This window comes from Onychomys torridus, chromosome 4 (genome assembly GCF_903995425.1).
Source record: "Onychomys torridus chromosome 4, mOncTor1.1, whole genome shotgun sequence".
Classification (NCBI taxonomy): Eukaryota; Metazoa; Chordata; class Mammalia; order Rodentia; family Cricetidae; genus Onychomys; species Onychomys torridus.
Window position 1 is genome coordinate 1,166,706 of NC_050446.1, and position 25,298 is coordinate 1,192,003.

At 38.7% G+C, this 25,298-nt stretch overlaps 1 protein-coding gene across 6 annotated transcripts in view; it reads left to right on the plus strand.

Annotated features, from left to right (window-relative positions):
- Nucleotides 1-25,298, plus strand: part of Dennd1a (DENN domain containing 1A) — a 479,814-nt gene that overhangs the window by 128,736 nt on the left and 325,780 nt on the right. For 4 of the 6 annotated variants that reach the window (XM_036185072.1, XM_036185077.1, XM_036185074.1 and 1 more), the window contains one exon: nt 22,994-23,043. The exons of the other annotated variants lie outside the window; for them this stretch is intronic. In XM_036185072.1, coding sequence (XP_036040965.1) covers nt 22,994-23,043 — 50 coding nt within the window. The remainder of the gene's footprint in view (nt 1-22,993; nt 23,044-25,298) is intronic. 6 annotated transcript variants of the gene reach the window in all.

Below are 25,298 nucleotides of genomic sequence, written 5' to 3' on the forward strand. Positions count from 1 at the left end.
AATCTCACCTCACTTCTCCTCCATCTTCTACTGGTAGAGTTTAATTTTAATCATGTTTGAAGTTGCTGTGAGACTAAGTCCTTTCAGTTAAACAATATAATCCAAAGAGTATATGGTTTCAAGAAAATTACTAATCATGTTTCTTTAAGTAATATCTATAGGACACAAAACTGTTGCTCATAATTTACTGAAGGTCCTCTTAAGGGAAGGACTGTTCTTTAGTCTTTTAAGTAGGTAAATAACCTTTGTAATTCTGACTGGAATGATCCAGGGAGGGACTGTTCTATAGGAAAAAGCTTAGAATAGCAAGGTTACAATCTGGGTCTAGTCCTTCAAACAGAGTTCTTTACAATTTCCAAAAGAAAAATATGAGTTTTGAAGTACATAACTTTAGAAACTGCATAGGTAATAAGTTTGTAACAAAACTCTAGAAAGTAGAGGTAAAGCAAAAATAAAAATAAAATTTAAGAAACATAAAGAAAATATAAACTGTTCTGGTCTTTTACTACTAAGAAGAAACTACTGGAACAATCTGGAGTTTTAGCATCTGTGTTCATTTCTCCTGAGTACATGTGTGTATTCATGTGTTTGAGGAGGGTGTATGTGCATGTACTATGCATGTATAGATGTATCCATAGAGAAATCTAGACTGTTTTGTGCACTCTCATTGCAGGTCCAGTTGACTAACGTGATGTTAACTGCATAGTGAATTTAGTCCTTTACCTTTGTCAATAGATGGCCTTGCACACACTTCCTCTGTCAGAATTGGAGTGATTAAAATTATAGCAGACATTTATGAAGTAGCAGCTGTAGCTATTGTAAAGGTGCTCACAGGATAGAGGTATTTGGCTTCTTTATTTTGGAGGAGTGACACAGAACCAGACTTACGGACTCAAGGCAAACGTACAAGAATGTACACAGCACAGTCTTATTTAGCATCTCCTCAAACTTAAGATATATGATTTCCCTTCTTGACCCCAAACAACTCAGAAAATGAAACATGAAGGTGCTACTTGATTTTTGAAGATATTATTTCCACTTCCCCCAAATGTACTTGAGAATCAGAATGCTTATTTCTTATTTGCCTTTTAAAATCACTTATATTCTAATAGGCTTTTTTCACATTATCCTTTGTTTGATAAACCAAATTATCTGTCTCTTCCTATATATATACCTTTCAAATTATGTCTCTCCCATATACCATTATAAAAGATTTTCAGAAATATTTCTATTTTGTGTAAACTTTAAGTATAGCATTTCAAATATTAAAACATTTATGATGTGGTCCTTAAGGAATGTTTAAGATAATTTACCATCCAGTATAGCACTTATTACTGTGCGGGTATGAACATCCCTCTTCTCTCTTCCCATACCCTCTCCCTTCAGTTTTCACTCCTTATTCGCCTAAAGTACCAGAGCTTGTTTTTACATACAGTGTATTTCCCATGTACCCGCACACTTGATCAGAGATGCTGGCTGATGCTAGATGTTTTATTCTGTGTGTTCTTTGTACCTTACAGTAAAAGAATCTGTCACAAATTATTGTGCCTCACTGCTTTAGAAACTGAGAAAAAAGGGAGGTAGATTGACATCTGTGACTGAATAATGATGACCAGCCTTTTGGCTCTCCTTGAGCCACAAAGCTAGCACTGCCTTTAGAGTGGAAAAAGAAGTAAGAAGAAAGGGGAGGGATGAAAGAGAGTTACAAATCTGTGCTCTCGGAGATGTATTACTGTTGGGCCAGTTGTCTACATGGTATGATAATCCATTTTGATCTTCTCTGTCTTAATTGTCTGCTAAAGACAAATGGGCAGTAAAAGTTCATCAGTTTCATCTTTTTACTTCTCGTTTAAAAGCAAAATAAATGATCCATCACTACAGAGGAAGCCTTTCTTTCTGTCACGGAAGTAATGCAGACCCAACACATTTTATTGAAATGTTTTTCCCTCATTATTTCAGTCCTCTCAGCTCTGATAGATCTTACTGTTTCATAAAAAATGTAATCTGAAATGTAAATAAGGGTCTTGATACAGAAAGAAGAAGTAATGAGCAGCCTGAGCCACATTTTAGGGCTCTTGATTGTAATTACTGACAAAGTGATTTCTTTATGCCCCATTTTTTTCCTCTTCCTTAAGTTGTCTGTGACACAGTCAGACCACAATGACATCTTTGGTTTAAAACCATTAAATCACTGTAGCACTCAATATTTCACTAAAATCTAGTGATTCTGCTATCTGTAAGTCTGAAAATACAGGCTTTGTTAATTCCTGGAAGAAGTACATTGCTTTTTAAAACAGCAAAACAAACAACAAAAAAATGGGAAAAGCAAGGGTTTTTCAGAGTTCACATTACTTACTCATCTGCTTTTGTTCAAAGCTTAACTAGTTTAAATACTAAAAACATCAGCAGTGGTAGGGTTCTGACATGAAAAGGGTCTTATACTTCTGGGGAAAAAAAATCTTCTAACAGATTATGTGTGAGAAAAAAATTCTCTGTCTCATAAGTATATAATAAAATAGGCATTTTTTATAGTTAAGGTTATGAAATTGATGGATTTTGAATTGCTTTGGGTTATAGGAAAAGTCTTTTCAGTCTCCAACAATAAGCAGTAGAAATTTCCTGTTCTAGGACAGAATCATGATAGTAATGCAGTTCGCTCATTCTCAAAGTTAGCATGTTAGTCTGACACTGGAAATAAGAAAAACCATGACTGTCTTTGAATCACAAATTAAACCTTAGTTTTGTAGTCAACTAGGTGGATTTGTACTTATGTCATTTTGTTTACTCCATTCATTGATAATTTTGGGAATAAATGGTAAAATTTTATTGTGTTAGTACTAATTTAATAAATACTAATTGAATTAAGATGGAAAAGAATAGTTAAATTTATATGTTTGCAAATGATAATACTTTCATCAAAAGCCCATTATTGGTTTTAAAACAATATGTATTTGTCAGATTAATAACTGGTACTAAGTATGATGTATGGTATAGAATAATATGAAGTAAAGGTATAGTAACCTATCAGATATTTCCATAAATAGCATTGTGCTGTATCAAGTGAAACTGGTATTATACATGATTTTAAAGTGTACAGGTCATAATGTGATTATTTCTTGTGTACTGGTCATAATGTGATTATTTATCATAAAACATGTAGAATTATTAATTTGTTCTCACAGTTGCACTTTTTATAGCCCATTTGTTCTAAGAATGGCTGTTAGAGTTGAGGATACTAGAAGTGACTTCATCAAGCTCATGTATATTATGATGAAATAGTGTCTTAGTGCCCTGGAAAGAGAAGTCTTTAGATGAAGATTGCTATTAGAGTCACAGGTTCTTCTTTCCACAGGCCCTGAATCACAGGTTATAATGAAGCCAACAATTTTTATGCATTTATAGAAACTATAAAATTTTTATGGAAATCCTTATATAGAAACTATCTGTTCCCTGTACAACTGTATATAAGCCATGTAGAAACATGGTGCATTGGGAAAAATTAAAAAGTGCTCTTTTGTGGTTTCAGAATGCCTATGTGATTTCAAAATTTCACTAAAATCAACTAAGCAAATTTAAAAAATAGACATCAACTTGATACTAAAAACAAATGCAAATATTTTGCATAATTTGGGCTAATTGTGATGGAAATCATCATCTTTAAGTAGTATGTAATTGTTTGAATATTCATGTTTGTGTTGCAGATATGTTCTGAAGAAAACACTTCCTAAGTTTCTTGTTATCCACAGATAGCCTTGGTAAATTGATTCAAAGATTCTGATTAGGGAGACAGTAGAGATAGTTTATAAATGAGTATTATTGTGTTGGGTGGTGGTGGCACACATCTTTAATCCCAGCACTCGGCAGAGGCAGACGGATCTCTGAGTTCAAGGCCAGCCTCCTACAGATCGAGTTCCAGGACAGCCAGGGCCACACAAAGAAGCCCTGTCTTAAAAAAAAAACAAAAACAAAAACAAAAACAAAAACCCAACCAAATAAATAAATAACAAACAAATGAATGAATGAATAAATGAGCATTGCTACTACTTACTGGTAATTACTTCATTTTTTTAAATTATGAATTTTTGTGGATTATTTGGGAATCTCAAATCATGTGCCCCGATTGAGCTCACCTCACAGTCCTCCCATGTCTGCCCCTCCCCTCCGACTCCTCCTTCAAAAACAAAAAGAAAAAAAAAGTACATTTTGTATTGTCTATATATTCATTGGAGCATGGTCAAAGTTGCTAGTGGCCAGAACCCCAAAGAAGAATAAGTCTTACCTCTGCCTGCAGCAGCTCCAGAAAAGCCATTGGCTGAGGAGAGCCCTGTGGTGGTCGGAATGGGGCTAGCTCTCCTGCACTCATGCCACTTCCTACCCAGAGTTCTGTGTGCCAGTGAGGGCCAGGAATTAGCTCCCTTGCCCACGGACATTAACACGCTTCAGGCCTCAGTCTGGACATCAAACAAGGCCTATGGCCATATCTCGACCACTGTCCCACTCTTGAATCTCAGCAGCTGCATGGATCACAAGCCTCAACATGGTCTCAGGTGGTTACCACTGGCCACTCACATCAGCATGGTTCTCCAAGGCAGCATCACCAAGGCATCAGCAGAGGCACAGACTGTATACGTCCACATGGATTACAGGCGTCATCATGGCCTTTGGCAGTGGCATGACTACCGACACCAACTTGGTCTCTGGAGTTATTGCCAGCCATAGTGGTCCTTGAGGTTGAATCCAGAAAGTGAGCCTCTCTCTCCTCATCTCTGGCCTCCGTTGTTACCTAGAGCCAGAGGAAGCCTAAGGCTAAGCTGCAGGTTAGGGGGCTAAGTCTGAGTCTGCAGAAGCTCCAGGCTGTTGTACATTATCTCGCCAACCCTACTGGCCAATGGCAGCTTGCAGACCTCAGTCCACTCTCTCACCTGTCACCACCATCACATCTTCAGTTCCGATTCTCTCCCTAGGCCAAACACCACTCCATTTTTCTATCTTTTCTACCTCTCGCATCACATATTTGTTCCTTGTAATGTCTCTGGCTGGCCTGGGCTGCCTTGCTTTATTCTCTTGATTTAAGACCAACATATGAAAAGTTTCATGTTACTTTGATAAACTAGAGACTAAACATTCTGTTGCAGAATTTCTTAATGTATTGGTTGAAAAAATGTTTAATAAGATAATTGTATATGTAATCCAGACTTAACTAAAATTTTTACTAAAAAAGGTAGCCCTATTGTTTTTTTTAGATAACACAATGTATAATTTTTACACAAAATACAAAACAAGTGACACTCTGATTTCTTCCTGTTACCAGGCAGGAAGCATAAAGAGGGCACTTCATCTATTACAGTCATAATCAGAGGTTCATATTAGAACTGAGAGTTGGAGTTTGTGACTCACACAGAGAAAAAGTAATTGGACTTGGTCATACCCCATTTTTCTTGAAACTTTGGAGCTTTCTTGCTTTTGAGGTTCTTCCCCAGACTGGGTTACACTATAGCCCACTGATGTAGCGGATTCAGATTTGGTTCATTTTGAATTATGAGTTACATGTGATTTTGAAAACTTTTTAAAAATCAGCATACACAGTATTACTTTTAATTATGACGTTTTAAAACAAAATTAATTCTTGTTGATCCTCCCTCCTGACCTACCTCGTTCTCCTTTTGCCCTCCCGCTTCCTTCCATGGCCTCCATTTCACTTTTGAAACCTGGGGTTGGGGATTTAGCTCAGTGGTAGAGCGCTTGCCTAGCAAGCTCAAGGCCCTGGGTCCAGTCCTCAGCTCTGGAAAAAAAAAAAAAAAGTCTGTCTTTGCAGCGGTATTTCACTGGTTGATCTTACACTTAGGGTAGGGACTCCAGTAATCTACCCATCTGCCTACCTTGTAGCTAGAAATGGCAAGCTCTTTTTGGCATTAGATATCATTTGTCTGTGGATTCACTTGCATTTCATCCAAAGGATTTGCGGAATCATGATGGTGAGCAAAGTAGATTGCACTTTAAAACAATTGAACAGCCCAGTCTTAACACTAACATTACTACTAATAAGGAGTTATCCTTTCTGCCTTTTCCTCTTCATCACTATTTTTGATGGCAAAACCAGTCTAGGAAACTATGTTTTAATTGTGTAGATGGAGATTGGTAAGTTGGCACACCATGGGCCAGACACTATGCCAAGAACGTAGGAAGAAAAGAGCAATAGACTACAGCTGTGGTCAGTAGTAGGCTGTAGAAGTAACTGATGTCCAAAGTGTATTGATACTCATTGAGGTGGCCTGGCCAGAAAACCTGATGGTGGGAGTGATGAGTGATGATACTACCATGTAATTACATCCCTGCCCTAGATGATAGCAGTCATCAAGAACAGTACAGAGGGGCTGGAGAGATGGCTCAGAGGTTAAGAGCACCGACTGCTCTTCCAGAGGTTCTGAGTTCAATTCCCAGCAACCACATGGTGGCTCACAACCATCTGTAATGAGATCTGGTGCCCTCTTCTGGTCTATAGATGTACATGCAGACAGAACACTGTATACATAATAAATAAATAAATCTTAAAAAAAAAAAAAAAGAACAGTACAGAGAAGTGCCAGTAGAAAATATTAGAGAGCTGCCCTAAAGAAATACTTTCATTTAGATCCATGTTACATATGTGCTTTCTAAGATTGGCTGTTGATTTATGGGGTTTTTCACTAACTGCCCCAGTCACTTTTCATATATATATATTTGGCATTCTGGAAGTGTGGGTGAAATTGCAACTTTTGTATACAAAATACAAATTCTCAATCCCTTCAACCTGGTCCCAGACTGAAGGGGACTGTAAGCCCAATAGCTCCAGTAGTGCCTTGCTGCAGAGTTTCCTTGGGGGCAGGGTATTAGTTCCCATGTTTGCTCTGAGTATGACTGTTTTAGTGTATTGAATTACAACAGCTCTCTAAATGATTCATTGGATTGAAGATGGATAAATGAACTGAGATCAAGCTTCTGCTGCTCTGTATATGATTTATTCATTTATTTTTATTTATTAAGACAGTTTTGCCATGTAGCCCAGGTTTTCTTGGAAGTTGTGGTCTCCTTCCTCATCCTGGGATTATAGCCATGCCACCATGTAATCTTTTCTTATATATTGTTATTAGAAGTATTTTTTTGTTTGTTTTATTCTCCCCCCCCCCCCAAAGCCCATTAAAATAAAAGTGATGGGGTGGGATAGATGGCTTGATGATTAAAAGCACTGGCTGTTCTTCCAGAGGACTCAGGTTCAATTCCCAGCACACATATAACAGCTCACAGCCACCTGTAACTCTGGTCCTAGGAGAGCCAATGGCCTCTGTGGGTACCAGGCACCCACATGGTGTACAAGGGATATATACAGCAAAACACACATATACATACAAGAATAACAATAAAATAAAATAAACCTTTAAAAATTTAAGTGTCTGAGGGTACTAATAGACAGTTCGTCTATTTTTAGCAAATTACCCAATAAGATTATCAGTGAACTAGGTCTAGTTTTTAATGAATTTTAAGTAAAAAAATTAATTACATATATTTGTTCTGTATAATGTGCCTGTGTGGGAAGGCTAGAAGACAACTTGTGTGAGTCTGAGTTATCCTTCTACCATGTGGGTTCTCTGGATGGAACACAGGCTGGCAAGCTTGACAGCCTGTACCTTTACTGGCTGCAACAATTCACTGACTCTGCTTTTGAGAGTTGTAGTCTGTCTGTCTTGCTTTTAGTTGCATGTGATTGGTTCCTGTTGCTCCTTGTATAGGCACCTGTAAAGTCTGCATTATGCTTTGTTTGTTTTCATCCCTAAACTGCTCTCTAGTTTGTCCAAGTTTTCTGTTTCCTTTTGCATTTATTCGCTCAGCTTTTCTCATGTATTCTTTCTAATACCTAGCAACCCAGTGACCCCAAAGTCTGTCTTCTACAACAATGGTTCTCAACCTGTGCGTTGTAACCCCTTTCACAGGGGTTTCCTACAACCATCAGAAAACACAGATACTTACATTATGATTCATAACACTAGTAAATAGTTATGAAGTAGCAACAAAATAATTTTATGGTGGGGGTCACTAAAATATGAGAAACTTGTATTAAAGGGACACAGCATCAGAAAGGTTGAGAACCACTGTTCTATAAGATGGTTAGATAGTGCTCTAAAGCCTAAGTCAGATCACATCACTCTTCTGTGGGTAAAATTCTCCATTATCGTGTTCTCCCAAGTATTTGTTTTGAGTCACCAGCACACTGTGTAGTCCAGGGTGACATTGAACTTGTAATCTTCCACCTCTGAGCTCTGGGATTACAAGCAGGTGTTTCAAAGCTCAAATTCTATAGTTGTTTAGTTGCTGATAACCTAAGGAGGTATTTCAAAGCTTGAAGATCGGTCACCAAATGTTTGTCCTTGATTCAACTTCAGTGCTTGTCTCCTATTATTATCTCTAATACTATAAATGTATACTTCCACCATTTCTAGCATGCTTTGCTCTTTTCCTAGCATTTCTACGCAAATTGTTTTTATGGTTGGGAACACTTCTGCTCAGTTTATGTTACATTGCCTGAGAAACTTGCCCTGACTGAATTATTAAGTCAGCCCTCAGCTTAGAGAAACATTTACTCCTTACATTCTGTTGTCTATGTGTCTGTCTCTGTTGTCAGTCTAATTTTCTTGGCATAGAAATGGGTATGGCCAGTGTTAGACAATTGAGGGGCTTGGTGAATAATATGATCTATGTGAGTGCAGAAGCATGACAGTGATCATTAAGAACATGTAGTATGGATGGAGCTCTGCCATTTACACATTTGAGATTTCACTTCCTTACTTGTAAACTAGAGATGGTCACAGTAAAGACCTTAGAGGATGTGGGTCAGGATTAATGAATCAACGTTCATGAAGTGGAAACAAAACCAGAAAACAGTCTAGCATCTAATTGTAACCAGTAACTGCAGATTCTCTATTGTTATTAGAAGTAGATTTAAGGTTGGCAAGCTAATGTTATTTAGTGCCTTTATCAGTTGTTCAGGCTGAGTATAGTAGATAACCTTTGCCTCTAAATTTCCAGATCTCTAGAAGAATCTGGAAACTTTCTTCTTGATAAACCTGTACTTTTGAGAATGAACTTTGAAGTCATAAAGGTGATCACAAGTAGTTTGCCAAGGAAAGAAGAAGAGATCAATGGGAAACTATTCTTGAATATTTATGTTCTGAGATGTACTAAAAATGTAAAAGCTTTTTAAATGGTGACGAAGGGGTTTCAAGTGGTTTAACATTTTTATTACAGTTATAAAATCTCCATGTCAAGACTCTGGTGTTGAAAACCTCAGAAATTTATTCATAGGTCCCACCAGCCTTGTAAATGACCCTTTTTTGGTTGTGCATGGGCTTTGTATTACCACATTACCTCTCATTTTGAAATGCTTATATATAGTATGGTAAAGAAAGATTCTTCTGGCTGTTCTAATTTCTAACTAACTTCAGTTAGTTTCAGATTTTTCAGATTTTAAATGTGACATAATAGGAAGGTCCAGACTCTGGGCACGGGGTAGGGGTTGGTGAATAGAAATGAAAGGAATTTATAAAATGATTGAGATTTGTGTGTGTGTTATTGGATTTGAAGAAAATTATATTTATTAAGGATTATTTGTTAACCTATCAACCCTTTTCATGAGATGTAATATTTCACATTGCTTTTATTCATAAAATCTTATTACACAGCCTGCTTGCCTGGCAAATACTGACTCATTTTAAAAAGTTGTGGTTTACAAGTCACCTCTTTTGTATCTCCAGTTACACTCAAGAGTGCTTTCCTTTTACTGTGACCCTATTTATTTTATTTTAAAAAATTTGAAAATCATTTTATGTGCATGTATATTTTGCCCGCATGTATATCTATGTATCATGTGCCTGGTGCCTATAGAGGCCATAACAAAGTGTTAGACTTTCTGAAACTTGAGTTACAGAAGATTGCAAGCCTCCATGTGGGTGCTGGGAAAGTAGATATGTCTCATCTAGAAGAGTAGCCAATGCTTTTAACTGCTGAGCCATATCTCTACTAGCCCCTACCTTGGCCATATTTCTGTCAGAAAACCCAAGACATTTAACACTTGCTGGGGTATCTTCCTCTTCCAGACAGGAAGCTGGAATGCTTGCTTGCTTTCTGTCCCAGGCTCTTGGACTTGGTCTTGGACCTGGTACTGTGCATGGATGTTTGAAGATCCCACCCTCCCCCCTCCCTCCCCAAACCCCAGACAGGGTTTTTCTGTGTTAGTACCTGTCTTGGATCTGTCTGTAGTCCAGGCTGTTCTCAAACTCATAGAGATTTGCCTGGCTCTGCCTCCTGAGTGCTGGGCTTAAATGTGTGTGCCATTACCACCCGGCGAAGATTGAAATTTTTTTATACATAGCAATTAAACAGCATTCATGCTTTGATTTGAAAAAGGTAGGACAAATAACATGTTTATGAAATCCCCATTTGTTACACAGGGAAATAAAGCATAGAGAAGGTTTTGATGCTCCCTATGGAGTTGATGATACCTGAAATTGTGTGAAGTCCTAAAACACAAATAGGTGTTTGGATAAGGAGCCTGGAGTCAGGTGATTGAAAACTAAGTCTTCTGACTTTCCCAGCTTCTCCTCTAGTCAGCGAGGTGAAGTAGGCATTCTTTCTTTGTCCTTCAGACAAGCTGTAGTCTCTGTTTCTCTCTCTCTCTGGTTTCATAGTCAGAAGAAATTTACATGAATCTAATTTTTGAAATTATCTATATAATCTATATTCTTAGACATAAATGATAAGCAATAGAAATTACGGATACATTTATACTGGCTCGAATAAGCTCCATTTCCTTCATTTTTCTATGCCATGAATAAATCTTAACTTTTAAAGCTTAAATTTTCTATAAATTCAAGTCTCTGGTTTGCCAGCTATTTTCACTGGTTCTTGTAGTAACTCAGGAACAGGAAGAACCCATGGAGAGTAGTCTGAATGCCTAGAGCCTGGATGGGCTGAGAGTGAACTTGAGTTGGAAAGTCGTGTAGGTGGGATGCAAAAGGTCTCACCCCCTCCAGTGAGTCGTAGTGCATGATCATGAGATCCACACTCCTCTCTAGGATGTAGGCTCCCTCATGCTGTGTTCTCTGCCAACCCACTCATTTTTACCTGCTGCCCCCTCCCTTGGTGTTGGGTTTCATTTAAGTTCCTGTGCTGAGGTCTCTTGCTCCTGCTGCTGCTTTTGCCTCCCTTTTTCTGTCCCTTTCTCGTTCTTGTCAGGTGAATTCCTGCTCACTCCTTAAACCTCCTCACATTCACTCTCTGAGAAGTTCCTGATCCTTACATTTAAGTTCAGGTCTCTGCTATTTTTTCTAGAGCTTTCTGTTGTTTTCCCTCATAACTCCTGTTTGAGTGAGTTTGGGTGAGCATTCATTTCATTAGCTTCTGTCTCTCCAGCTAGATCTTCCACTCCATGTGGACAAGGGCCACATCATACCTGGTCTGATAACATCCCTGGCTTCTAGCAGCACATTGCTACTAAATAGCCTGTTCAGTAGCATGTTGAAATGACATACTTTGGGAAACATTGCTGTTTACTTCTAAGATAGTCTTAAAGCATACTTGATTTTAGAGGTTGTTTCATCCTCTGCTATGTTTACAAACACTTGGAAAGGTTTCAGGGACCCAAAGGTTTTTTCTTCACAAGTTATCTTGAAATCCAATAACCATGGTGAATGCTTGAGTATTAGTCACATAAATGAACCATCTGCCCCCAGCAAGAATTAGTGGTATTCTAAAAGCTTTTCTTACTCTAATTGAGTGAAAGGTCAGAGCTGTATAGGAGTATAGATTGTGAGCCTGGATCTTTGACATGTTGAACTTGGAGTACCTGTGGAACACAAGACAAAATGGTGAACAGGCATTGTAATAGAGAGGTTGTCTAGGTTGAAGAGAGGGTTCAGTTGATGCATTTGTCTAGTGAGTAGAGTGTAAACTAAAGTGTAGGTGGAGGAGGCTGCAGAGAGAGAAGGAAGGGGAAGTCCTGGGAAACAGATTTCACAGAAAGGGGTTGGAGAGGGGGCCAGAAGACAAATAGGGTCAGGAAGAAGGCTGCCCGCTTTCCTAATCTAACAGACTGTTGGACAAGTAATAGTGTGGGAGTGAGTGGTGAGTGGAGCACCAGGAAAACCTTCTCCTCCTAATGCTGCTTTCAGAAATATTACAAACAAAATTAATCTCAAGTGGAAAGATGCTGACAAATTCAGAGACCAAGGCATGTGGTAGACAGTTGGCCATTTAGCAACAATCACATGTGATTGCTCGTTTGCCACAGAACCAGTATGGTTAGCAATGCCCTTTTATCTCCTAGGACAATCATCTTCAATCTTCCCAATGCTTTGACCTTTTAATACACACCTCATATTGTGGTGACCCCCCCATCATCAAATTATTTTGTTTATACTTCATAACGGTAATTTTGCTACTGTTATGAATCGTAATGTAAATATCTGATATGCTAGATATCTGATGTGTGACTCCTGTGAAAGGGTCATTCAATCCCCAAAGGAGTCATGTCCCACAGGTTGACAACCAATGTCCTAGGGACTCCTAGGGTTTGAGATACTGCTGAGTCTGTATAATACCAGTGATTTATTTCTTCCTCCTCCTCTTTCTCTTCTTCGATGTTGTCAGGCATCTTGCTTAGGTTTGCACATTACAATCAGCTGGTAGGATTCTGACTAGAAAACTGGGACTAGTGTTTCTGGTAGGGGTGTGTGTGTGTGTGTGTGTGTGTGTGTGTGTGTGTGTGTGTTTTGTTTTGAGACAGTGTCTTACTGTGTAGCTCTGGTTTTCCTCAAGTTGATGATCCTTCTGCCTCAGCTTCCCGAGTGCTAGGATTACAAGTATGTGTGCTACCCTGCCTGGCTGTGGGGCTATGTTGTTGTTGTTGCTTTGTGTGTGTGTATGTGTGGGGGGGTTCAAATTACTATTATTTCTTTTTGACCTTTTTAGGGAAGACTGTGTGATAGAAAACGTAACTGACTCCCAAAAGCCTGAAATTTACTGTAGGTCCTTTAGAGAAAAAAGGAGTATGTTCCTAAACAGCTCTTTGGGTTCTAAGTTGTCCAAGAAATTAAGCTCCTGACAGTGTAGTTCCAGAATAGCTTCACTACTTGAGGGCTTTTCTTTGAAATGGTAACTTAACCTGGTGACTGGTGAGAATGCATGATGATAAGTGGAACATTTGATCGAAAGCTGCCTTGTGTGACTTGACAGTACTTAAGAGGGACGGGAAAGGACTTACAAACTGTGTGGTATCACAGAAGAGTTACAGAAAATGTTCAAGCCTATGCTGGTCCAGTGGCTACCTGTGGTTTACCTCAGGATGCCACAGGTAAATGCTCGTTTCTGTGTGTTGGAACTGGATAAATAAAACATACATGAGGTTGAATTATTTTCTTTTCTTATATTTTGCTAGCTTTCTGAAGAATTTATTTTATTATTATTATGTGTTTTAATTTTATACATCAGCTATGGGTTCCCCTGTCCAACCCCCTCCTGCCTCCATCCCCACCTTCCCTCCAGCCCCTCCCCTCCATTCCCATGTCCTCCAGGACCAAGACTCCCCTGGGGACTCTTTAAACCTGGTGGATTCAGTACAGGCAGGTCCTGTCCCCTCCTTCCAGACTGAGCATGTGTCCCTATGTAAGCCCAAGGTTCCAAACAGCCAGCTCATGCACTAAGGACAGGTCCCGGTCCCACAGACTGGATGCCTCCCAAACAGATCAAGCTATTCAGTTGTCTCACTTATCCAGAGGGCCTGCTCCTGCTGGGGGCTCCTCAGCCGTTGGTTCATAATTCATGTACTTCCATTCGATTGGCTATTTGTCCCTGTGCTTTTTGCAATCTTGGATTCAACAATTCACGATCTTGCAGTCCCTCCTCTTTCTCGACAGTTGGACACCTGGAGCTCCACCTGGGGCCTGGCCGAGGATCTCTGCATCCACTTCCATCAGTTATTGGATGAGAGTTCCAAGACGACTGTTAGCGTGTTTAGACATGAAGAATTTTTTTAAAGATTAAAATGTTGAATGTTAGCTTTTAGGAAAAATTACATAGTTTCCTTATTTTGTAGTGTTTCATATCACTTGCCTTCTGTAGCGGGGAGCTATCAGTCTGCTCTGATTGTAAATTTCCTCAGTCCTGACTCTTCCTTCCACAACTTGTAAGTTGTGGGAAATATTAGTTATGAAATAGAGATGACTGTGCTGTGGAACCTTGTCTAATCAGTTGCTAAATAATACTCTGTCCAAAGCAGGTCTGATATTTACACTTTGATTCCTGTTTTGTGCTTGCAGTGTTTGTGGATGGTGTCTAACATTCCCTGGCACTAGATAAATAAAGGCTGCTATTTCCTTTCAACATTTTCAGCTATTATCCTCATGCAAGAGCTAATAAGTAGAGGTTAGGTGAATTACCAAACCATGATTCTGTCCATCAGAAGAAGCCTTGATTAACATGCCTTGTTAACTGATGGGTTCAGTTCCATACTGGCAGTGTTAGAATAATTTGTATAAACCAAGCAGTACAGATTCCTTATTTTAGCACTAAGACTTACAAAGGCTTCTTTTAGCAGCCTTTAATTTTGTACTTATGTATGTGACATAGCCTGTGGCTGTGATAGCTACTGTGAATCTGCAGTTGTTTGGGGATGAAAGGAGGAGGCAGCTGGAAACTCGGTAGCTACATCTAGCTGTCTACCTAGAGAAGGCCTTGATTTCAAGTTTATCTAAACAAGCTCGACTAATCCCAACTATCTAGGGGAATCCACTGTCAAAACAAGCAGCGTGGCCCTGAGGCAAACACAGCCATACAGAAATGAAGGCTGGGGCTTCCAATACTCTGATGACTGCATACTGGAGGCTTTTTTCCCCACTGAAAGAGGGTAAGAGAGGTAGAATTTGCATAATGCCTTTTCATTGGAAACTTTTGGAAAGCTGACAGACCCCCAGCTTATAGATCTCTAGCCACAATACAAGAGTCTATAGGAGAATCCTTGAATGACCTAACCATATTGAAAGGAAATATAAAAGCGTCCAAGTATAGCCAAGTGAGAGAGGAAAAGAGGCCGATGCATTGTCTAACATCTGCTGCAGTTCTCGTTAGTTTTGTTCTTTGCTATTCTATGTGGACTTTGGAGAAGCCTAAGACAGCCTAACATGAATCCTATAATCTTCCTTCTGAATATTTATGTAGTGTGCCAGCTTCTAAGCTGTCCTTTGCGTTTTCCTACTTCCCCCTCATTTTCATGCTCTCAAATGAGGCCAACATTTCAAAAGCTAAATAAATGTTTGTGAATGTTTATAAAAGATTTGCATAAATTTGTCCTTGTCTGACAAAGATCACTTTTTTCTTATGCCAGTTCTGAAAAAAAAAATTTTTTTTAAAGGTTTTGGTGCTTGTCTTGACAACAAAGTCCCACATCCCCGAACAATGATTGCTGATTAAGTGGGTATGCAATTGTGGCTGAATGGGCTTTCAAGAGACTTGGTAAAAAGACCCATCATCTGAAGGCTGAATTATAGAATTTAGAAAATGGTATCAGAGGTACACATTTAAATCAATTTTTATGGTACCATATCATTACATAAGACAAGAGTTCCTACCAGTTAAAAGTAAACCCCCATGGTTTAAGAAATTGTCCTATGTAAATTTTGATTATTAGACATATTTAAAAATAATCTTTAGACCTTTAGTTTTTGTTGTTGTTGTTGTTTTTGAGCCTGTAAGTCTCCCAGCAATATATGTGAATATGGTTACTGGGGCGCTGACCAGAGGAGTTTATTAGGCAGTCTTTTATGACATGTGAATTCTCAATCATACCTTGAGAAAATACAAACTCTATGAAATATGTGTCAGGGCTTAATTATAGGACATTCACACACACAGCACCCGGACACCTGTGCCACCAATGTGTTTCCTGAACTCATTCATCCTTTAAAATGAGAATGGATTTTGAGGGGTGCAGGGGAAGTTGTGGGGAGAGGCGCTAATTTAGTTCCAAGATATTGGAAGATTGGCAGCAGAGAGAGGTAACAGCCAGCTCTGCTCGTCTTCTGGCTGTACTGGTTTAGAGGTTTAAGTTGTCATTAAGGCACAAACTGGAGCCACTTCTCTGACACGGTTTTTATCACATCTGCTCGGCTTGTGTCCCAAGAGGAGACGGGGAGCAGTGAATTCAGCATGGGCCCATTATCGACTGCTTTTTCGTGTGTTGTAAAAGGAGTGAGACCTCAGGGAGGCTTGGAGCCTCCTCCCGTGTAATGTCCAAGTCAGATTTGAAGGACTGGTGGCAGGAAAGCTTTGGCCTTGGGGTGTGAATTCTAAGAAATAGAGGCACAATTAAGTTTAAAAAATTCAAGGACTTAGAGCTTATAATGAAAGATTTTTTTCCTAGACTAATGTGAGCAGAAAAGATGCCCATCTGTGCACATTTTTGTGTGCATTTAAAATATTTAAAAGCTGACAGCTTTTAATATGCTTACAAAATAGTATTTTTATCAGTGCTCTTTTTTCCTTGTCTTCTTTGTCAAAGTCATCTTCCTCTTCCTACCCCGTCACCCCCACCCCCTTCTCGGAAATTGTCTGCAGTTTTGCTGCAGGAACCCTGTTCCTTTGGTATGGACTGACTTGAGGCCCCTTCCCTTTCCTTTTAGAAATGTTGGTAACACACATGCTCATATAACAAGAATCTAGGTAAAAACAATTTAGAGGAGTAATATGAAGTCTAAAGAACTGCACTACTGATGTCACCAAATGTTAATTGTATAAAATGGTAACCAAATTGTTCGTTCACTTTGGGACTATTTGAAACCAACCTTAAGAACTGTATTGGTATTTAACACTGGCTTTATAGTTCTCTAGTTTTCAACTCTGCTGTGAGGTTTAAAGTACATCAGATGAAGTTTTGGGCTAGAGGACCCTTTATAATTTTGTGACCATGGAACAACTTGTCTATAGGGAATTATTTTGAAGAAAGGAAAGATCACAAAAATGATAAACTAAATTTGTTAAAAAGTTAAACAACACAAGATTCTGTATTTTGGACTTGAGAGGGCTTAGAGATGAATGTGTAAAAGTGGTTCTTGAAGTGGGTCTTTGGCTGATGGAACTTTCCTTTGTAGTACGTCAAAGTCCTTGATGATTTAACAGAAAGTCATTCTGTGGTAGAATGCTTACCTGGCATGCCCTAAACCCTGGGTTTGGTCCCAGCATGACTTAAAAAAAAATTCTATGAAAAAAATTGATATGATATACTGAGTATGATTAATTTACTTGATTATAATGTTATCTTTGAAGTACCACATTGATTCTAAATATTAGGTTTAATTAAAATTATTATAATTATCTGCATAACTAAAAATCAAAATTTATAGAAAGTAAGCTGGAAGTAAATATTGAATATTCCTAAAAGAAAATTAGCAGAAAGCATGTTTGAGCAGTATTGTTCAAAAATTCACCTGTCTTTTATGTTCATCATTGAAAGGCCATTCTGAAAAACCCTTTATTCAAAGCCTCTTTTTCTCACTGGGAGAGGAAAAACAGAGATTTAACCATGATATAGATCTTGAATTTAATTTGATGCTTATATTAAAAGAATAAAATTTTATTTACTCATTTCACATTTAGGAAACTTCTGATTAACATCCTTGAACTTGATGCTAATTAAGCTTCCAGGAATGTCTGCTTTACCCTTCTTAATCGTAAACGTTAGAAACCTTTGTTAGCTTCCCTTGGAGCCCCTGGATTTAACTTGAAATGGCTTAAAGTACAGATTTTGTTAGCTTTTTGTATGTTTTGGTGTCTGTGTTCTGTAGCTTTCAGCTTGAGTTTTGAGATCACCAGCCAAAGGCTTTCTTCCTGTCAGTGGCACTGCTCACATTTGCAGAAGTGGGTTCAGCTCTTCCTTTTGCTACTAAACAAACAAACAAAAATTAAAAAATAAACAAACAAATTAGGAATTTGAGCTTCTTGTTTTTACATACCTGCAATTTTGAAATCAATAAATAAATTAGATGTGAAAAGCCCAGGGAATGCTTTTCCACTGGCTGCCCTCCTCCCCTTCATCCCCCATCCACTGGCTGTCCTCCTCCCCTTCATCCCCCATCCACTGGCTGCCTTCCTCTCCTTCATCCCCCATCCACTGGCTGCCCTCCTCCCCTTCATCCCCCATCCACTGGCTGTCTTCCTCCCCTTCATCCCCCATCCACTGGCTGCCCTCCTCCCCTTCATCCCCCATCCACTGGCTGTCCTCCTCCCCTTCATCCCCCATCCACTGGCTGCCCTCCTCCCCTTCATCCCCCATCCACTGGCTGCCCTCCTCCCCTTCATCCCCCATCCACTGGCTGTCCTCCTCCCCTTCATCCCCCATCCACTGGCTGTCCTCCTCCCCTTCATCCCCCATCCACTGGCTGCCCTCCTCCCCTTCATCCCCATCCACTGGCTGCCCTCCTCCCCTTCATCCCCCATCCACTGGCTGCCTTCCTCCCCTTCATCCCCCATCCACTGGCTGTCCTCCTCCCCTTCATTCCCCATCCACTGGCTGCCCTCCTCCCCTTCATCCCCCATCCACTGGCTGTCCTCCTCCCCTTCATTCCCCATCCACTGGCTGCCCTCTTCCCCTTCATCCCCCATCCACTGGCTGCCCTCCTCTCCTTTACTCCTACTCACCTCTGTCTCTCTGTCTTCCCACTGGCTGTTTTCCTCTCCACCTCCCTGCCCCCAAAGGAAAATTATTAACTACTCTGTCAGCTTTTAAGATGCACTAAAAGACTAATTGTAGTTTTACACATTTTAAAATACATTCATTTATTCACAGTATTTCTTAGATGTTTTCTTGCACACACACACACCCCTTTTGAATTATAGAGGATATGCCTCATCTCTCAATATTCTGTACTTCCAGGAGACACCGTAAAGTCAGCCTATAGTTTTATCTTTCAGATGGCACTTACTTGTGGGGTATGTATGTCTATGTCTGACTGCTGTTTTCATCTGCTAAATAAAAATTAGTTTTGTTTATAGGTTTCATTGAAGCAGTGAAAACAAAGTATTTGACTTAGGAAAGGATGTTTGTTACAGGATTGCCTACACCCCTTCTTCATGACACAGATTTAGAGTGACACAGTCAAACCTTCTGTGTGATGAGCAGTTCCAGATGAAGTCAGTGAATTGAGTCTTCAAAGCTTTACTCCACATAGTATTCTGTAATGGGTATTATAAATATAAAACTTGATTAAGTTTTAAAGAGAATGTGTCAGTGCTGGAATATACCCCTCTTTCTCCACAGTGGAGAAAATTCCCTTAATGGGCTTTCTAAGAAGAGGTGAGACTTTTCATTAAGTAAGATGAGCCCAGAGTGGACCAAGATAAGTCCTGAGTTCATTTCTGACTTGTGTTGTTTCATCTTGCCTTGGCTGTTGACTCAGTCTCCTGATGGACAGAGCTTTGTGGATGTTGCTTTCCTGTTCCCATACAACTGGCTGGTTAATGTGTGCAAAACTGAAAGGGTTGTGTGACTGTTCCCCCTTGTTTTCCCCTCACCAGTTTATATTTCTTCCCACATGAAATAGAATATATTTTGTTAGAAAAGCATTTTGGAAATTGCCTGTTTCATAAGTTGCTGACAAAAAGGGGTTGAATGCTCTATTCTTGACTCATTTATTTTGAAAACTTTGCTACTGAATGCACCTTAATCAATGAGCTCAGTGTTGTCTCCAATAAGTTATGTGTTGGATATATTGATTGGGAGGGATTTTAGAAAACCCATCTGGGGTTTATAATGTCAGCAGTGTTTTGATTATGAAAAGAGTTAGAACCTGGGGACATGGAACCAGGTGGCGAATGTCCTAAAGCCAGTGGTGACATGGTGGACTGGTTCCCTCCTGGGATCTAGTTCATGCCCTGCACTTTAACTGCAGTGACTGGCTACTATAGATTCACTTTTTTTTTCTCATTAAAAATTTAAAAAATCAGACTGTCCATAAAAAGATTTGTGAAAATATAAACTTGGGAATTGATCTGGAGAACTGACACACAGCCCCCAACCCCCACCCCCTTTGCAATGAGGCCTTTACATCTCCTTAGCTGCCCTGCCTTTCCAAGATCCCCTTTATGTGCAGGAGTGGAAGCTGAGCCGAGGCTGGCTGGCTGAGAGAGCTTGTGTGGGGTAAAACAGTGAACTTGACATCTACAAACCAAGTTCCCCAGCTATACATGGTTCTTGAGAGAAAAGGGGGCTGGTAACGGGGCAGTGACTGTTTTCCCCCAGTAAAACTAGTGTTGCAAGATTCTGGAATACTCTACAATTACTAGAAGGCTCAAAAAATATTCAAATCAGGTTTTACTCCCCCTCCCTTGGAGAGTGGTCTTTCCATATTTGAATAATTGTGTTTTTCTTTGGACAAAGAGGGTAAGGTAGCTGAATATATATGATGAAAGCATCATTATGAGAACATTGGTTTATTTTGGCAGCTTTTATTTACAAAGAATATTGCTTGTTTCCCCTCTCTCTTGTATGTCCCCTTCCCAAACTCAAGTAGACATTTTAGTTCTGATTGAAATCATGTGATTATGCCTTTTACCAGATAGATGCTCATTTTCCCCCTCTGACAGCACACCACCATCTTGTTTGACTTAAATTGAAATATCAAGCTCTTGTGGCATCACAAACACCAAGAAACATACGGTAATATGCAAACACGTGCCTGCCATTTTCCTACATCTCCTCTTTCCTCATCTACCCTGCCCTACTACTTTGTGGGGTGAAAAGGAAAGCTCGTGGGAGGTGGTTTATATTCAGCCTATGTTGGTCATTTCCATATTCTAATATTATTTGACAAATTTATGGTTGGTAATTACTCTTGACATAAGAAAGCAGTAAGTAGTTTCTATATTGTAGTCAGTAATAAGTTGGGCATATTCGATTCCTTTGACTCTGCTGTAGAGCACAATGCTTTCTAGTAGTCATGGGGGTCCTTTCTTTCAAAAATCTTTGAGGCCTTTTGCCAGCACAACTCCAGCATAGAGCAGAGAAGTGTTTTCTGCACCTGAAACTTTTGAGCAGTAAAAGATGACTGTCTTTGTAGCTGCTGATGTTGGCAATGAGTGAGCACATGGTACTGACTTTTAAAGAATGTGTATTAAATTGAGATATGCTTTCTGGTATTATTTGGAGTAGAAGGAATTGTTTACCACATGTGTCATGGGACTTTAGTATGTGGATAATGTATTTTATACTTACACTAAAATGAATGTTTTATACAGTCTCTTTTCCAGTATTTTCGTGATAATAAGATGTACCGAGAAACTGATTCTTATATGGTGCTTTATTTTAGCTATATACTACTAGTTTAAAACCACAAAAGGTAGACTGCTGAGTGCCACATAGAATATCCGATTGATAGGTAATGCTTCTCAGAACATGCTGATGCTCTTAGCCACTTTTTCAGTCATTACTCTTTTATGACATGCCTTAACAGTATTGTGATATATATATAGAACCAATCCAAGGTGATATTAAAGCTAGGATATAGGCTCAATTGAATTGTGTTGGCAGAACACACTCTGGCAAAGCAATTCAATGTGCTTTCTGCTTCACTGACTGGGTTATTAGATTGATGTGGTTTATTTCTTGAATGATAGAACTGATTTTAAAAATAAATGAAGCGAGAAGCATCAATTCAGTTAGCATTGATAATTCATTATTATTGGTTAGAAAAGCGATACATTTGTAAACTGATCTTTAATTTATCACTTGGATTAGTATTTGCAACAGGCAGGTTTGTTTTAATTTGAACCAGCTTCCCAATGACCAAAAAAATGTGTTCTTCATTTTGTCTTGTGGTTGGTTGGGATTTTAGATAGTTAAAAAGGAAATCAAATTCATGAAAGGAGTACTTTTTAAAAATTTATAACACTGGTCAGTGACCTTATGATGAGCACCAACTGTGGGCTGTCCAAGCCTATAGTCAGATTAAGTCAAGATGTAGAAAGTTCTATGAAGAAGTAGCAGTTAATTACTCATATATATGGTTAGCTGTGTGTATGTAAATTGTGTCTATTCGGAAAAGTTCCTCACCCGGGATTGTGCTGCATGTTCCAGTGTTCTTTTCTTAATGTAAGGACATTGTCTTTTATAAATAAATTTTTGAGATGTCACTACTTCCTGTGCCTTTCGTCTGAATAAGTGCTTGCCATGATGTGCCTCAGCATTTGTAAAAACATTTATTCATACTAATAGTTTGCTTTGAAATTTCATAAGTTATAAGCAGGTAAGTGTGTCTAATTATGACAATGATGTTTAACTAAAAACAATGGTCACAGTTTGATTTCTAAAATTACTTTATGCCACTAATGGTAACTTCTTGAAAAAGCAACTAAATGAAGTTTTAAACTCTAAAAATGGAGTTAAGAATGTTCATAAACAATTATCTTTAAGTTGGCTTTCTGTTCTGCTGTAATTTGGTCTATTGATGCTGGGAAGCATTGTCTAATCCTGCCCACCCCCCCAACCCCCCTACCCCCCCACCCCCGTTCCTAGGTAACAGTCAAAAACAGTGCCAGCAACAGCGGCCCTGCCAGGCCAAACCCATGTGGCTCAGTGTTATTCACTCTGATCCATATGGTCAGGCTGGAGGTGGTCCCTGGAGAGGTGTTAACACTCGACAACCCAAGCACCTCCCTCCCTTCGGAGCTTTCCTGCATGGCTCCTGCTGCCTGCCCATGTGTGATTCTTGATTAATTTTTCATTTTTAATGAAGTTTGATCATATTTATTATTTCTCATGATTGACTGCCTGGTCCTCCTCCTGTGTAATTGATAAAGCACATATTTCTTCATCTGTCTCCTCTTTCTTTAGGGTAAAGTTGCTAGATGGTGTTCTGTGATTAATGTTAGATTTATTGGTCCCATTAGATATATAAATTATCTCTCTTTCTCTCCACAGGAAGTTCTACAGACTTTGACCAAGTTTTGTTTCCCCTTCTATGTGGACAGGTAGTGTCAGATTTTTCAAATTTTATTAGTTAAAAAAAAAAAAAAGAAAGAAAAGAAAAAAAAAAAGAGTATCAATAAACCTGCTATAGAAAATAAAAGCCATGCCATTCTTAACATTCTGTCTGTTAAACCATGGTTTACAGCACTTCTATGGCAAGGAGAGTTGCAGTGTTATCCTTTCCTGGGAACTTTATTGACACCATCAAAAAGTTTAAATCTTAGAGCTGTGTGTTGCATAGTTTGTGGGATGTATTTCATATGGCATTAAATTTTTGATTTTGGTTATTAGATGTAAACCATGATTAAGAATAGTTGGTATTTAATTCAGTACTGTTGAATTTGTATTTAAGTATTAATATGTTTGGCTTAAACAAATAATATATGAACACCTGGCCTTGTAGTTTGTTTTCCCTTGGTTTCAACTCCAAATTTAAATAGACCCAGACCTATCTTGTTTAGAAGCATTTTATTGCTTTAAAAACACGTTACTAAATAGTGTTTTCATTTGGCTTAGGTGACCAAAGGTAGTGTTTCTAGAGAGTCAGCATTTTCAATAGGCATGAATACTAAAATATCCACAAGCTTCTAACAGTCCTTAGTATTCATATCATGAGAAGTGACTTATAGGAAGGGTACAACTATTAGAACTCCAGGATAACCGAAGTGCTGTGAGGCTCGTTTTGTTTGATAAATAATGATAGCAGCAATTTTTCAAAAAACTTCATTTAACTTTCTTTAGTTGTAACTTATTAATGTTAGTAAAATGGCAAGGTGGTGAGCGTTATCTTATTTTCAAGAACTGTTTGTTGTGGCCTCCATTCCAGTGAGGCATTATTTTTATGATCATTCATTTGTCCACTCTCTTATTGTTTCTTTTCTGTTTTCTTGGGAAATTGAACTGAAACTATAAAAATCATTTTTTTAAATTCCACTTTTAGTGTTAGAGATCTTGTGGAAAGTGAACGAAGTATGACTAATGAATTTCTCAAAACATTCCAAGAAAGCTTGTGTAAAATGTCCATCTTCAGGAAGGTTCTATCATGTATTTTTAACATCCACAAATAAGTCATGAGTTAAAGGATTTGGGTGGTTTAGAGTACATATGAGTAGTGTGCTACTGAGTTCTTTTCTATACATTGTAATACCAGTATCCTGGTTTATTGGCATAAGCCTAAGAATGGTGTGAGATGAGATGGTAGCTGAAGGAGTCTTGAGTCTTAAGAGCAACTCTGGAATGCTGCCAGCCACTTAGCACTCCCTTGTTCTCATGTGTTTTTTTTTTTTTTTTTTTAAGCCAATCAGCCATTGTCATGCTTTCAGACTCAGAGCTTTTAAAACCTGGTACCAGGATATTTTAGTAGCAGGTGGGTGCTCAAAACAGAATAGCTTTGATTTTTAAGAGGGTCTGTCTTTGTAATAAGAGCCCCTTCTTTCCTCCTTACCCTAAAAAATAGCAAGAGGTGTAGGGTATCGTTGAGAGATTTTATAGTATGAATCAGCAATGTATTAAATTCCCAGCCATTTAGGAACTGTGTTACAAATTATAAAAAGACATATTTATACAAATTAATAAAGCTGAATGTAGCTAAATGTTTAACAAAATATATAAGAAGACATTTTGACAGGATTGCTTGTTAGAGTGGTGATCTGTTTGGATAAATGTTCTTTAATTGGCTTTGTACACGAATATTAGAGACATGTCCCACCCTAATGGAGTATGCATGCACATGTGTACACTCAAACACACATCTCTCATTTTCACTGTACATACCACCCTGCTTGCCTGCCCATCTAGATGATTATGTTCTTAATTAAAAGAAAAGTAGAACTCCTTCAGGGGTAATTCTGAAGCACCTGTTCCTTTTGTTACCTGTAACATTGGATGCTTCTTTACTGTTATTGGAAAAACATTTTTCTTGTAAAACACATTTTTACACATGCAAATCACTCATACCAGTGGTATTCTTCATTTTTTTCTTTTGCAACATTATGTAGGTTTGTCTTCACGTTGTATTCTATTTCTTAAGGTAACTTCAACTCATGCCCCAAACACATAAAACAAGGAAGATCCAACTTGATTTGGGAGATGGCATTTTCTTTTCTTTTGTACCTTTTAGGCAGCCATACTTCAGTATAGAAGAGATCATTGCAATCAGACTCCTTTATGAAAAATTCAGAGGTTTTAATGTCAGGATTTTTTTAATTAGTTGTTAGCACTGTCAAGTAGATGAACCCAGATTCTGAGGCCCACAAGT